This window comes from Hippichthys cyanospilos, chromosome 8 (assembly GCF_059441005.1).
Source record: "Hippichthys cyanospilos isolate Australia breed blue-spotted pipefish chromosome 8, RoL_Hcya_1.0, whole genome shotgun sequence".
Lineage (NCBI taxonomy): Eukaryota > Metazoa > Chordata > Actinopteri > Syngnathiformes > Syngnathidae > Hippichthys > Hippichthys cyanospilos.
Genome location: NC_142376.1, coordinates 266,879 through 279,300, shown reverse-complemented (window position 1 = coordinate 279,300; position 12,422 = coordinate 266,879). Strand labels below are relative to the sequence as shown.

At 58.0% G+C, this 12,422-nt stretch overlaps 2 protein-coding genes across 3 annotated transcripts; both read left to right on the top strand.

Moving 5' to 3' along the window:
* The first annotated feature begins 25 nt into the window (after positions 1–25).
* On the top strand, positions 26–8,866 carry kif11 (kinesin family member 11). Of its 2 annotated transcripts, none has more exons than XM_088421117.1 (27): positions 26–209; positions 317–392; positions 1,432–1,561; positions 1,628–1,725; positions 2,341–2,419; positions 2,500–2,685; positions 2,949–3,073; positions 3,146–3,236; positions 3,336–3,481; positions 3,556–3,652; positions 3,956–4,051; positions 4,172–4,260; positions 4,337–4,424; positions 4,682–4,755; positions 4,854–4,968; positions 5,087–5,158; positions 5,247–5,382; positions 5,552–5,724; positions 6,015–6,140; positions 6,221–6,376; positions 6,660–6,799; positions 7,041–7,204; positions 7,298–7,416; positions 7,708–7,930; positions 8,014–8,195; positions 8,463–8,573; positions 8,664–8,866. In XM_088421117.1, the coding sequence occupies exons 2-27, from the start codon at positions 319–321 to the stop codon at positions 8,769–8,771; spliced, it is 3,198 nt and encodes a 1,065-aa protein (XP_088277243.1). In that variant the 5' UTR covers positions 26–209; positions 317–318; the 3' UTR covers positions 8,772–8,866. The 2 variants fall into 2 exon arrangements, with proteins under 2 accessions (XP_088277243.1, XP_088277242.1); XM_088421116.1 differs by having other exon boundaries at positions 36–209; positions 8,661–8,866.
* Positions 8,867–9,795: 929 nt separating this feature from the next.
* On the top strand, positions 9,796–12,402 carry LOC148419708 (uncharacterized). Its single transcript, XM_088421133.1, has one exon. The coding sequence runs from the start codon at positions 10,196–10,198 to the stop codon at positions 10,970–10,972; it is 777 nt and encodes a 258-aa protein (XP_088277259.1). The 5' UTR covers positions 9,796–10,195; the 3' UTR covers positions 10,973–12,402.
* Positions 12,403–12,422: the final 20 nt, after the last annotated feature.

The window sequence follows — 12,422 nt, the reverse complement described above, 5'->3', positions numbered from 1 at the left end:
GCCCAATAGAAAGGCTTTTCTAGCTCCACTGACATGCGATTGGCTGCGTAAAATTTAAAAACTCCAGTTGGAGGTCTTTGATGTCTTTTGAGCGCCAGAACGTTTTCTCGTTGTTTTACGCCTGGGACGAGTTTGAACCCGACAGAAAGCTAACGGCCAACAAATAAACGCAGCGGCTGGCGCAGCGGATCTCTCGAGAAAAGCCTTCGGTAAGTTTGGAACTCCATCGGAGATGCAAACGTAACCGTAGCCGGCTAGCGTTCGCGTGCTTTGATGAAGCCAACAAAAAAAAGTGTCTTGTCTTGTGTCGCCGCAGTCATGGCGTCAAATCACCCGAGTTCCGTCAAACGGGACGAAAAGGGGAGAAATATCCAAGTGGTCGTCAGATGCAGGTAATTCTCGATGCTCCTTTTAGCCCTTGTCAACAGTTCTGCTTATGTACAAGGCTCGGAGGAGTCTCTCTGTGCTATTCGTCAAGATTTGATAAACAACTTGAGCGACCTTCGTTCTTTCCAAAGTTTACAATCAACCGTTGCTTTCCTCTATCACGCAGCGAGAGACTTAAACATTGTCAAATTCCAAAAGAAAAACTTTCCAATCTTCAAATTCACGTGACGTCGAACAAGGCGGAAGATAGCGCCGACGCGTCAGGTAAAAAAAAACAACAACTCAGAAATGTTCAGATTTTAAAATATCGGGATTTCTACATTCTTTAGTCTCTCACTGACTATTCAAAAGGAAAACAACAGTAGATGCTGTAGTAATGTATATTTGGAATGGAAACATTTTGCAATTTTCCTGCTTCTGTCGCTTGTTGTCCACGGCACACATTGGTTTTCCGTGTTTTGTTGTTGTTTTTTTTAACCATGGATGGTGGAAGTAAACGTTCCCAATGAAAGTGAAGTTTCAGGACCAACCACAAATATTTACAGGTGACCTTCATTCGAACGTCTTGTTCGAACAAGTAGATTTTGGTTGTTTCAACAGTTAGTGGAAAATGTTGCTATCGGAGCCTTGTAGCAAAAGCGTCTGGTTTTGACTGCAAATGTTTTTTCAAGAGTCCTCTTCATCATTTTGCTGACGTTTTGACCCGGTGAGACCAAAGTGACCCTGTTTTTTCCCGTACGTGTGTGCCTGGCTTAAAATATGCCAGAGGGGCAGGGAGGCTCGCCCCGCCCGCTCTTTTAATCAATAAACATTGTCAATCGCCAAGGCATTCCATGGTTAGATTTGCGGAGGGCCATATGGCAGGAGGCTCAGATAATAGTTAAGACAGCAGCCTGCAAAGTAGAGCCTGCAGGACGAGCGGTTTTTGTCTAAGTCGCAGATGGCGGTAGCTTTTATCGCGAATCGCTCATGTAAGCATTAGGATGTTCGACGACAGTAAAAGGCTGACGCTTCTTGGATTGAAAAGTTTGCGTGCACTTTCAGACCCTTCAACACAGCGGAGCGCAAGTCGTCATACGGCGTGATTGACTGCGACGCAAACAGAAAGGAAGTCCTGGTGAGGACGGGGGGCGTTAACGACAAGGCATCCAGGAAGACGTACACTTTTGATATGGTCAGTTTCTTTCCGCCCCCCCGCATGAACTCAATCTGCCGACAGTACCCGAGTGTTATTTTGCAGGTGTTCGGAGCCGCCGCCAAGCAGATCGATGTGTACCGGAGCGTGGTGTGCCCCATCTTGGACGAGGTCATCATGGGCTACAACTGCACCGTATTTGCGTGAGTGCACGTGCAGCCGCAAGCGCGCCGGGCGGAGCTTGGCGGCCGCCGTCCAAACGCCTCCTTTCCTGGCAGCAAAAATGGCCGGCCCCGCACGTTGCCATTTGAATTGCTTTCGATGCCGCGAAATAATAGCCATTGCTTCTTTACATCCGTATCTTCTGCGCCCTCGCTCGGTGACGGACGTCACATTCGCCGCGCGCGCCTCGTCTTTGGATCGCATGTACAGCGCGATGTTTTGAAGGCAAATTTGACTTGACAGCTTTAACACGTGCAGCATTTGTCAGCGCCGGCAACGCCGTTTGTCGGTCCTTTTCGGGGGGGGGGGGGGGGGGGGGGGGGGGCGGGGGTAGAAATGAAAAATTCTTTGTCAATAGATGACTTCGTTTTGCGCTCCGCAGCGACTTTGCAAGCACAGATTAGGGGGAAAGCGGTCTCGGGCTCCAATTCAATCGCGTGGCATTCGGTCGCTCGCGCATCCGGTCCACCGCGGAGACGCGGCCACCATCGATGGAAATCGCAGGCCCTTCCGAAATCGGCCGAGGCTTCGATCGTCGCCGTCGAGGCGTTGGGAATTTGCGGACTCTGCGACGGAACGCCCTTGTCGCGTTTCAGTTACGGCCAGACCGGAACGGGGAAGACCTTCACCATGGAGGGAGAGAGAAGTCCGGGCGAGGAGTTCACGTGGGAGGAGGCAAGTCGGCCGCGTCTCCGACGGCCGTAGCGGCGCCCCGCGAAGGTTTCCCGACCGCTTCCCTCCGTTTGCTCTCGCAGGACCCGCTGGCCGGCATCATCCCCAGAACCCTCCACCAGATCTTCGAGAAGCTGTCGGAGAACGGCACCGAGTTCTCCGTCAAAGTGTCGCTGCTGGAGATCTACAACGAGGAGCTGTTCGACCTGCTCAGCCCCAGCGAGGACGTCAACGAGCGGCTGCAGCTCTTTGACGACCCGAGGAATAAGGTGCCTTTTCCGCGCGGCGAGGGAGAGAATAGGGCCCGTTCCCCGGGAGCCCACGAGCCGCGTGTCCTACCCGCCGTTCGTAAAGGGGCGAGAATAAGGTCGAGCTGGAAGCAGAGCTTCTGTCGAGCGCAGGCGCGCGCCCGCCGGGCTTGGCCTCTTAAAGCCCTGTCAAAAGATTTGGCTCAAGCTAACGCTAGAAGGACGCGTTCCCATTCGCGCGTTCGAAACTCGGCCGGCGCGCTGAGCCCTCGCGATTCCCGCAGCGCGGCGTGGTGGTCAAAGGTCTGGAGGAGGTGACGGTCCACAACAAAGACGAGGTCTATCTGATCCTGGAGAGGGGATCTGCCAAGAGGAGGACCGCCTCCACGCTCATGAACGCCTACTCCAGGTAGGACGCGCGGCCGTCTTTGAAGCGTTTGTGCCCGGCGACGAGTCTCACCCCGTTTTGAATCGCGCGCAGCCGCTCTCATTCAGTCTTCTCGATCACCATCCACATGAAGGAGATGACGCTGGACGGCGAGGAACTGGTCAAGATCGGAAAACTCAACCTGGTAAAGCAAACCTTTGCGCCCCGCTGCCGTCCAGGCGAAAAGGCGCTCAGCCGGGTCGGTGGTGAGCGCTCACCTTTTCAAACGCGCCGCGTGGCCCAGGTGGACCTGGCCGGCAGCGAGAACATCGGGCGCTCCGGCGCGGTGGACAAGCGGGCGCGGGAGGCCGGAAACATCAACCAGTCTCTGCTGACGCTGGGCCGCGTCATCACGGCCCTGGTGGAGAAGAGACCTCACGTCCCGTACAGGTGCGCCGCCGCCGCCGCCGCGCGCAGGCGGCGCGGAGGATGGCGGGGGCTGACGACCGAGCCCTTTCCTGCAGGGAGTCCAAGCTGACGCGCATCCTGCAGGACTCGCTGGGGGGTCGCACCAAGACTTCCATCATCGCCACCGTGTCGCCGTCCTCCGCTAACCTTGAGGTGCGCTCGTCCCGGGACCTTGACGTGAAAATGACTTGATGCAAAGGAACGGGGTGACGACCTGACGCATGAGTATTTCGGATGAGAACGGGACGCGGCTAAAAGAGGGAGATGGCAAACGAGTTGCCGTCCGGCAATTTTCTCTCGATTGCGTCCCGCAAAAGGAAACGGGCCCACAAGTGGCCGCAAGTCGGGCTCCTTTTTTCACATTTCCACAGAGTCATTTCTCGCATTTAACGCCTTTCGCGTTTGGCGCGAGGATCGTTGCGATGGCGTTCACGGGCGTAGTTTGCCTTTGCGCAGGAGACCCTGAGTACGCTGGAGTATGCCAGCAGGGCCAAGAACATCATGAACAAGCCGGAGGTGAACCAGAAGCTCACCAAGAGGACTCTCATCAAGGTGAGGCCAGTGCCCCCCGCCCCCGCTATCCATCCCGTCATGATTATTATTATCTGGCTGGTCCGTCTCGACGCTGAGGGAAGCGCTCACCGCCGCTGTTTTCTTTGGGTCCGCGCCCAGGAATACACAGAGGAGATCGAGCGCCTCAAGCGAGACCTGGCCGCCACCAGGGAAAAAAATGGCGTCTATCTGTCGGCGGACAACTACTCGTATGCGCCGGCGTGCCCGTGTTCCGGACGTGCGCGTGAGGTGCGCCGCCGGCTTCTGAAAAGTGATCTGTTTCAGGAGCATGATGGAGCAGATCAACGTCAACAACGAAAACATCTTTGAATACACGGAACGCATCGCCGCCTTGGAGGAGGAGCTCAAGAAGGTAGACCTATCGCCCCCTTCTGCATCTTGCGCGTATTTGGCGCCGGGCGGCGCCTTCGGTCCGAAAGGCCAGAAGAATTGGTTGAATCTATATCATCCGGGTTGCTAAATTTACCCTGCGCGAGGGGGGGGGCGGCCCTTCTATCATATGTTCTACGAGCGCCATTCAAGACGGCCGGTAAAAATTGATGAAGGGTGTCGCGTTGAAATCGGTGAGGTCAAAGCGGGTCGCGTCCTGCATTCTGTGACCGCGCGCAGGTGAAGGAGCTTTTTCTGGACCGCGCAACTCAACTGGAGCTGTGCGCCGCCGAGCTGGATGACAAGCGGCAGAGGTGAGGAGCCTCGGGACGAGCAATCGGGGGCCCGTCCCCGCGATTCTCCGCTCGGCGGCGCCCGCTCAATTTGCCGTCCGTCCCGTGCCCTCGCGCAGACTGGAGGCGACCGGCCGAGACCTGGAGGCCACCAAAGACAAGCTGGCCCAGGAGGAGTACGTCAGCGGCGAGCGCCACTCGGCGCAGGAGGATCTTTACGGCGCCGCCGAGCAGGTCGGTCCCGCCGCTCGCCCGAAACTTGTCGCGCGTGAAGTCGAATCTCAGTCTCGTGGACTGAGACGGCGTGCTGACATTGGTCTAAATGGCCCACGTTTCCGCTCCGCCCGTCCAGCTGCTGAAGACGGCGGACGCCAGCACCAGCGACGTCTCCGGCCTGCACGACAAGCTGGACAGGAAGACGCTGGTAACGCTAACCGCCGGCGCGGCCCCGTCCGGCACTCTGAATTTCGCCGTGCGCGTCTGCTGTTAGTCCTATTATGTTTCGACGGCAGGTCGAGCGGCACAACACGACCGCGCAGCAAAGCTTCGCCGAGCGCATGGCGGCGGCCATCGAGGGCGTGCGGCACGCCGTCCAGCGGCAAGGCGACAAACATCGGGAGCTCGTCGGGAGCTGTTTGCAAACCGGCGGTACTTACGGGACCTTGACTCTCTACGCCGTACTTTTCGGCTATGCCGCGTTTGTTGGGAATCCATCCCGCGGCGCGCTCGCTAAAAAGGACTTTTGAAAACGGCCAGCCGCCCGCCGGGTCGGGAGGGATTGGCGACGCGAGCGTAGTAACGGCGGCCTCCGTGGTAGATGCCGTGGCGGCGGGGAGCGCGGCGGCGCTGACCAGCGCCCTGAGCGGCGTGGAGGGCCTGCTGGACGGCGTGGCGCGGCTGGTGGGCGAGGGCGCGGCGCGCTGCCAGGAGCGCTTGCGGCGCCACCGGCAGCTCAGCCAGCGGGACAAGGAAGCCCTCAAGGAGATTCTGGTGAGCTACCGACCGCTCATTCTCTTGGTCACTTTTGACTCTCTTGCGCTCTATTTTTATTTTTTTTTCCTCTTCTTCTTCTTTCTCTCTGGCCCCCGCTTGCTTTTTTCTTTTCACCACTTCCGCTTTTGGACTTATTGCCTCGCCCGTCGAATCCCCGGTCCTCCTCGCCTTTCTTGTTCTGTCCCGTTTCTTCCTCGCTCGATGTCGTCGACACCGTTTTTCGTCTTTCGCTTTTGTTCTCTCCTTCCGCCTTTCTCATATTCGCTCGGGCTGGCGTATGCATGCAGGAGGAGCACCGGAGAGACATGGCGGAGGCCCTTCAAATTCACACCCAAACCGGCCTTTCGTTGCTCCGCGACATGAGCGCCTCCCTCAGGACGACCGCGGAGGCGCAGCGAGCCCTGGCGCTGGAGGTGCTGGTCCGCTTTAGTCGAAGGAGAGAAAAAGAACCCGCGGGCCCAGCTTGTTGTCGCGCTCTTCTCGCGTACGTCAGGTGGGCGCCTTGAAGGAGACGGGCGAGTTCTTCGGCGGCCTGGTTGCGGACCTGACGGCTCTGCGTGAGGCCACGGTCCAGAACATGGACGCCCTGCGGGACAAACACGACCTGCTGGAGAAGGAGATGCAAAAGGCTCAGGAGAGGAACCGGCAGGTAACGGAGGCTTCTGCTTTATTTGTTTGTTTGTTTGAAATTTTCCATCTTTAAAATGGGGGCAGCAAGTACGGAGGACGGGAGGGCCTGGGCCGTGTTTTTTTTGGACCTTGTAAAATATCGGACAAAATCCGACCCACTTGGGTTTCGGTTCGATCGCATGCCGCGCTAATTCATTTCGAGAACGCAATATTGAAAACGAAGGGCCATTCCTCATTTTGGGTGGGGAACGTAGCCGGCCGTGTCTCTTCCCGACCGGTGACTTTCCCGCCATCTCCTGCAGAACGTCAAGCAGACGATCCAGATGTTACAGGACCAGCTCAACCTGCTGGCGGCGCAGTGCGGCGAAGACTACGACTCCCTGCGCTCGTCCTCCGCCGCCCTGAAGGGTCCCCTGCGCGAGATTCAAGAGAGCGTGGGCGGGTGAGCCGCCGGCGCCGACCCCCTCGCTCTGCTGCGAGCGAATTCGCCCGTCGCTTTTTCTTCCCTTTGGAATCGACTCGCGTTTGTATCGTCGATGCCGTTCAGTGATTCAAGCCCGCCGATTGTCCGTGTGGGATTTTTGGCTGGCGGGTGTTGGCGTTTTATTCGGACTCATCTGGTGAAATGTTTATTTTGATGTCGTGGGTGGGGGGTGTCATCGGCCGCCCGTGCTTCTTTTCAGTGGCCTCAGCTCAGCGGAAGCTCAGGCGTCCGCCCGGGCGGAACTCCTGTGCTCGGCGTCCTCGTCCCTCGCCTCGACGCTGCGTCTCCACGCCGACCGGGGCCAGCGGACCGCGGAGGAGGCCGCCGCCGCTTGCTGTCGGCACCTCCGGAGCGGCGAGTCGGGTACGTGCGGCCGAGCGACGGCGCCCGCTCGCCGCCCCGCCCCGTCGGTACTTTTTGGAATGACGCCCGGCTCCGGTCTCCCGCCGCGCGCAGGTGTGCTTCAACGGGACCGGGACCGGAGCGCCGCGATGGAGCGCCACGGCGACGAGCGAGGCCTCGAGCGCCTCTCGCTGGTGGACGAGGAGTCGACCGAGGCCCGGGCCCTCGGTCAGGTACGGGCCGCTTGGCGTCCGACCCGGCGCCGCGCGCGTCTCTCTCAAACACCTGATTCGAATGATTGGGATCATCTCATCATTTGAACGGGACGTGTTTGGGAGAGAAACCTTGGAAACGCGCAGAATCCGTAAGGGCCCCGGAGGACCCCAGCTTGACACCTATGACATACGGGACAAAAAGGCGACGGGACGGCGCGCGGCGACGGGACGGCGCGCGGCGACGTTCCAAATGAGTTTTTAGCAGACTGCGTGACAGTTGACCTTGGGCTTCCTCCTTCCCCGCTCCAGAGCATCTGCGCGTACGGCGCCGAACGGCTCGGCGCCTTGGAGGCGGACCTGAGGGCCCGGCGGGAGGAAGCCGAGCGCTTCCTGGAGGAGGCGCGCGGCCAGACTATCTCGAGCGGCGCCGACCTGGACCGGCGCGAGGCCGATATCCGCGAGCGGGCGGACGCCGTGGAGCGGATGGTTCAAAACTTCCTGCGGGACGAGCTGCGCCGCGACGTGCCCACCGGTAAAAGGCTTCCCAAGCTTTTGCGCGCCGGGCGGCGTTCCCGACCGGTCGGCCTCTGATCGGCGCCGCTCGCCCCGCCGCAGGTCGGACGCCGCAGAGGCGGGTCTTTGTGTACCCGCGCCACGTGGCCAAGACGCAGAGCCGCGCCGAGATCCTGGAGAGCCTCGGGAGGCGTCGGGACGAGCTGAAGGCCGCCAGCCGGCGGGACGGCGAGGAGGAGGCGGACGAGGAGGACGACGACGACGACGACGACAAAGGCAACCAGGTGCCGCGCCGATCGCCATCGCTTCCAATTTTCAGGGGGCCGGGCCCAGACCCGCGCAAATAGCGGGGATCCACTAATATCATTTCAATTCATTTGCGTGGGACGAATGACGAGAGAAATTGAACGTGTGAATGGAGGGACTCGTTTATCGCTTTCGTTATTTGGGGGGCGGGGATAACTCGGCGGAGTAAAGCGGTCCAATCGCGGTTTGAAGTCGCCGGCCCGCCTGTCCGTTTTGACACTGAAAGACGTTAGCGCTTCCCTCAGGACTACCCGGAGGACGAGCCGAGCGCGTTGAACGAGAGCGCGGCGACCGAGGGCGCCTTCGTCGACGAGAACCTGGTCTTCGACGAGAGCAAGCGCCGTCCTTTCTTCAAGGTGAGCCCGCGGCGTCGCCCGCCTGCCCGCCCTCCGGCCCTCCGGATGTTTCCGCGCGTCTTGATTTGATTGGTGTTTTTCCGGCAGAAGAAGGGCAGCCAGAAAGAGGGCAAGGCGCCCAGCAAGCCCAAAGTGTGCGAGGCCGAGGCCACGCCCACCCCACAAAAGTCTAGACTGCCCCTGCGCTGTCAGAACTAACTGCCCACTTTTATTACATTTCACTCTTTTTGTTTTAAGTATACGTAAAAGCTGTTTCATTTGCTGTGAAAAAAAAATAAAATGAATCAACAGAAGCGAAACGAATTGATCATTATGACTACAATGCCGACGGTCGCAAGATCCTCATCGATGCGCTCTCTTTGGACAACTTTGGGCGTCGTCTATAAGTCGCTCCCTTTGGTCTCACACACGGTTCACAAAAGCCAAGCTCGTGTTTTTTGCACAAAGCGACCGTTCACACGCGATATTATGGCAAATAGCGATGTGGTGACTAGCCGTTAGCCTTGTGATCTTTCGAGTCAACTTGAGTGAGGATGAAGTGTCTTACCTGAAATGTTTCTTGATTGTCCTAGTCACGCTTGCGGTCCAGTTCTGAATGTTACTTCCATCGTAAGTATATTCAGTAATGACATAGAAGCATCTCGATATTGAAATAATTTGCATCCGAACGAAATGCTGTCTATTGCCTGGATGTCTTTCACTTGTTTCTTTTGTTTGTTTTTGGTGTTTGGTAGTTTTCACCAGCAACGCAAATGAGCTGCAATATGGCGGCGCCCTGTCGACCGTTGCTTGCAGCTCATTTACATCGGCGCTGGCAATGTACAACTCCAACTTTGGTCCCGTTCACGCCGAAGCCGTCCAAATAGCGCAAACGCTACAGGCACGGTGTGTAAATTCTTTTTCACACACTTCTGGCTCGCCAACTACTAACGCTTATTCATTCGGAACGGAAAAGCAACGCGACTAAAAGAAAACACTTATGTTACGATCCCATGACTCTTTACAAAGTGACACGATTTTGTGTGTGAAATTGAGGCAGCCGCTGATACACTTTTGTGGCTTGAAATACGCTTTTGCGAACACTTTTGCTCCGATATAGTGCGGCAACTGGCGGATGTCGCGCCGCTTCCACAGAGCGAGCGAGCGAGCGAGCGAGCGCTTTCTCCGAACCGTGGCGACTTCCTCGGAAGTACTCAAGCTATTTGGGGCGGAGCCTCGAAGATGCCGCCCCAGTTGCGCCTGTTTGAAATCCGGCGACAAAAATAAGCAAGGCCCTTTTTCGATCCATTAAAGTGGCACTTTGGCTACGGCGCTCGGATCGCACGCGGTTTCGATGCACGAGCCGGGTTCTATTGAACGAAAGCAAATGACGAGGGGGTACTTTGGATCCGGCGTCCACGCGAACGGACACATTAAGGCGCGGTTCGTTTCCTTCCGGTTGACCGGTCTCGAGGCAGCTAATAGGCCGCGAACGGCGACCGGGAGTCGCTATCGGAGAGTTTGAAGAAGCGACTTAGCGGATCGGGGCCGTCGAGAGGGATCTTGCGGGAGCGAGTCCGGGGTAGCCGCCGCGTGGACATCGACCGACTTCGCCGCCGGGGTCGACGAGCCTCTCCTCCGGCATGAAGCGCCGGCTGTTGGCCTGTCTCGTCCGGTGCGGGCTGCTCGTCTGCGCCGTCGGCCGAAAGGAAATCGAATACGTCGCCGAGGGCCAAACGATGACTCTGCTGCCCGAGTTCAAGGGCGCCCTCCGAAGCGTGGAGTGGAAGCGGAACCGCGACCTTCTCGCCGAATGGGACGGGACCTCCGTGACCATCTACGACGAGCGATTCGCGCTCAACGTGAGCAACGGCGCGCTGGAGTTGGTCGGCGCGCTTCGCTCGGACGCGGGCAACTACACGCTGGCGATCAACGACGTGACGCAGAACGACGACTTTGCCGTCAAAGTGATCCTCAACGTGCCGGAGCCCGAAGTGCGCCCGAGGCCGTTGGCGTGCGCCGAGCAAGTGGACACCTGCTCGCTCTTCTGCCTCGGGGACACCGACGGCGCGGAGCCCGTCAGCTACTTTTGGAGAAGCGAACCCGGGACGGAAACGGCGGGGGAAAGCGCCGTGAGCGTCTCCCGGAGCAGCGCGGGGGTCAGGAGCTTCTATTGCGTCATGCAGAACCCGCTGGGCCGGAAGGAGAGCCCGGCCTTCGGCAACCCCTTCTTCCGGGAGCGGGCCGGTCCCGCCTTGGGGCCGGGCGGGATCGCGGCCGTGACCGTCGCCGTCCTGCTCCCGGCCCTGGCGCTGCTGGCCTACTCCGCGTACCGCTTCGCGAAGCGAGGCGAGGCCCGGATGGGCGGGAACGAGTTGGCCGCCGCGCGACCGCTGCGCGGCGCCGCGGCATCGCCGTGACCGCGCGGTCGCGGCATCGCCCCGGCGGAGCCTTTCCAAGCAGGGGCGTGTCCGGGTCCCGTCCTCGGAGCCTCGATCCGACCGGTTTCCCGCCGCCGTTCCGATGGGGTCGCGCCCGCCCGTGACCCCGAAAGGAAAAAAAAAACGCCGGGTCGCGGCTCCCGAGGACCGGGCGGCGTGACGCCGCGTGAACCCCCTCTTTCGCCGGGGACGCCGACGCGTTGGCAAAGCACCTAAGCCGATGGCGCCTAGCATGACTCGCTCTAGTTTGTGCGATGAATTTGGACTGCGACGCCAAAAATCAGCTCGGATGCACGCGCCCCGGCTTTGAGATCCCAAGCGCGGCCGGTGACTCGGGAGGAGCCGGAACAAAATGGCTTGAGCTCCGCCCGTCTTCGACGCGGGCTCGCTTTGCGAATTAGCGCCTTTCATTGAATCCCGTGTATTGAACGCGTGTCAAAGGTCAAGCGGTCGCGCGAGTTCGGATCAAGCGGTCGCGCGAGTTCGGATCAAGCGGTCGCGCGAGTTCGGATCAAGCGGTCGCGCGAGTTCGGATCAAGCGGTCGCGCGAGTTCGGATCAAGCGGTCGCGCGAGTTCGGATCAAGCGTCCGCGAGACGTTTGGCGTCGCCGTTATTGTTTTGTTGCCGGCCGCACGAATGAAGGAGTAAAAAAAAGCGGTTCAAATGTGAACGCTCAAAATGTGGCGCCGGCTGAATCGTGAAAAGTGCCGTCGTCATGACAACCGATTTCAAAAGCATTGATTGTAATGTAGCAAACGTGGAAGTTTTTTTTTTATTTTTCTCATTCAAGTGTTGGGTTTCTTACTAAAAGACACACTTCCTTTCTTACCTGCGGACAAAAAAAGGGATGATTTTGACAAAAGTGGATTCCAGTCAGGAGAAATCCATCCAGAAGCGAGGTTTTACCATTGTCTTACCATTGTCTAGTTTTTGCTGCTGTGCCCTTTTCGTGTTGCATTTTTCCCCAACGCGTACAAGCTGAGTGTCAATCACAAGTTATGTTGCCAAAGTGCACCAAAAAAAATAGCGGCGTCCTCCGCAGCAACTCCCAAGCAGTTGGAGCTGAGTGTCCCTCCGGCCCCGTCCCATGCTCCCAGGGGTGTGTGCAACGCTTTGTTTTGTTTTTTAATATAAGCGGTCCCTTGGAAATAGAGCTTACTCAATTTGCCTCCCCAACAGATGGGGGGGGGGAGATTTTCAGTCAACAAAGAAAACATGTTTGTATCTGAAATGAAATGCGCGTATGTGTATACGGTAAATCATAAAGGGCGGTATTTTTCTCGAAAAAAAAGCTTTTGAATGACTAGGATTTATGGATCGTGGCGGTTTCCAGGAAAGATCTGTTTTCTGCTTTGCTGATTTTATTACAAGTTGTGACGACAATAAAAAGTTGCAGTAAGACTTTGAATTTTTCACAAACGAGTTCTA